The sequence below is a fragment of the Elephantulus edwardii genome, unplaced genomic scaffold (genome assembly GCF_000299155.1).
Source record: "Elephantulus edwardii isolate Elephantulus edwardi_28Jun2011 unplaced genomic scaffold, EleEdw1.0 scaffold00043, whole genome shotgun sequence".
Classification (NCBI taxonomy): Eukaryota; Metazoa; Chordata; class Mammalia; order Macroscelidea; family Macroscelididae; genus Elephantulus; species Elephantulus edwardii.
The window spans coordinates 6506653-6508506 of record NW_006399793.1 but is presented as its reverse complement, the minus strand read 5'-3'; the positions used below and the strand labels follow the sequence as shown (position 1 = coordinate 6508506).

The window sequence follows — 1854 nt, the reverse complement described above, 5'->3', positions numbered from 1 at the left end:
TATATATTCTTTGTGTTTATGTATATTCTTTGTTTATATATTCTTTGTGTGTGTGAATATATATATAGTCTTACATATAAAGTTCATGCACATTGTTTTTCACACAGGATCTTTCTCTTTTCCTTTACTACCCCCCCCCCCAGCCAACAGAACTGAAGTCACTTCAAGAGGCCACTTGTCAGTTAAATAATGTAAAACAAATAATAACATCTGTGAAGTGCTTCTAAACGGTTCGATTTTCAATATAGGAGATCAAATGGATATGTTTGCCTAAAATCAAGCAGGGGAAAGCAAAAAGGGTCGAGGAACCTAGAGTGATGGATAAGAAAGATGAGGTGGGCGCAGGTAGAGTGTGAACACTGCAGAGAGCGCAACCAATGTCACAGAACCAGCTGGATATGAATTGTTAAATGGGAAACTGCTTTGTTAAGTAAAATTTCACCTAACAACGATCCCCCTTGAAAATGGAATAACTCTACCTGAATTTCTCCCAACAGTCCTCCAGTTCGCTCCAGTACCAAGGAAACGGTCATTGTGGAATTCGGGTTAGGAAGAGAAATTTTGCTTTGATTGAGAAATCTCACAATCCCAGAGGGAGAGTCACTCTTGGCAATCGTGATTCTGCTCACTAGGTGGCGCCCAAGGACCGCTCCGCCTGTAGCTCCAGCTAGCAGAATTTCAACGGGCTCCTCAAATTCACTGCAGAGCAAGAGGAGCAATTCTGAGATTCTAAACATATTAAAATGCCTCTAAAATGCAAATAACTAGTCATTTTCCAAATTGGTCATACATATTCAAGGCACAGTAGTCACACACCAAGTGGATGGAAGAGAGTGATCATCTAAAGTACAAATGATCAAACCCGCTATTTTATGACCTCATTAGTCGCAGCATCCACCCCACTTTTAATTGTTTGATGCATCTAGTGCAGGAAGTGAACGCAGGTTCTACTTTGTGATTAAACTTCTGCAAATCTCAAGGAACAAAAATAATTTTCTCTTAATTTCAAAAAGAATGTGGCATATACCAACACAACAAATCTCTTAAGTCCCTCTCCCAATTTCTAGTACCCCAAAAATTTAATTTGCTTATTCTTCTTGGGAATATTTATTAAATCAAATTCTATTATAAAAAATGTATGGAAAGATTAGTGGCGTTGGTGGTAGTGAATTTAAATCAATATTCTACTTATAGCAGTTCAATGTGACAGAGTAGTGTAATCCTAGAGGGTTTTGTGGTTATGTGGTACAGTTAATCTATTATTCAAAATGGCTTTTTGAGGTCATTGTCCTTGACTTTGCCACAACAGTAGGCAGGAACATGCAAACAGGGTGTTAGTCTATGCACATAGGGACTACAAGCTTCACTATTCAACGAGGTTTAAATTGAGTAGATTCAGCAGCAGAAACTTCAGAATCTCACTAGCAACATGAAAAGGGAAACAGACATTGCAGTAGGACTAAAGATTTCTGTGCTACTCAGACTGTGATTTATATAAGAGCAGCTGCCTCAGCAGAGAACCAGGGACTAACAGGAGACAGAGCTGACCTGGGACTACTGTCCCACAGAGCCAGAGCCTCAGCTTCTTGAATCCTGAGAGAAGGCACCATTATTGACAGGACTTATGAAACTTCAATTAATATACCGTCTATTACGGGGGCCTTATTTTTTTGCTATTTCCTTCAAAGCAGCTTGAACTTCTTCCTTCATCACCATAGGTTCTTGCTCAAATGTGATTTCATTAAATTCTCCTGTATCTGCCAATTCCTTTCAATACAATGACTCAGCATATTCCTTCCATCTTTTTTTGATACCTCCTGGATCATTTAACATTCTGCCTAAAGCATCCTTGAT

General features: G+C 38.9%; 1 protein-coding gene across 1 annotated transcript in view; it reads right to left on the bottom strand.

Moving 5' to 3' along the window:
- The window catches only part of GPR98 (G protein-coupled receptor 98), a 1036968-nt gene that overhangs the window by 672731 nt on the left and 362383 nt on the right, over nt 1-1854 (bottom strand). The window contains exon 65 of the mRNA XM_006885387.1: nt 480-699. Within this exon, the coding sequence (XP_006885449.1) occupies nt 480-699 (220 nt within the window). The remainder of the gene's footprint in view (nt 1-479; nt 700-1854) is intronic.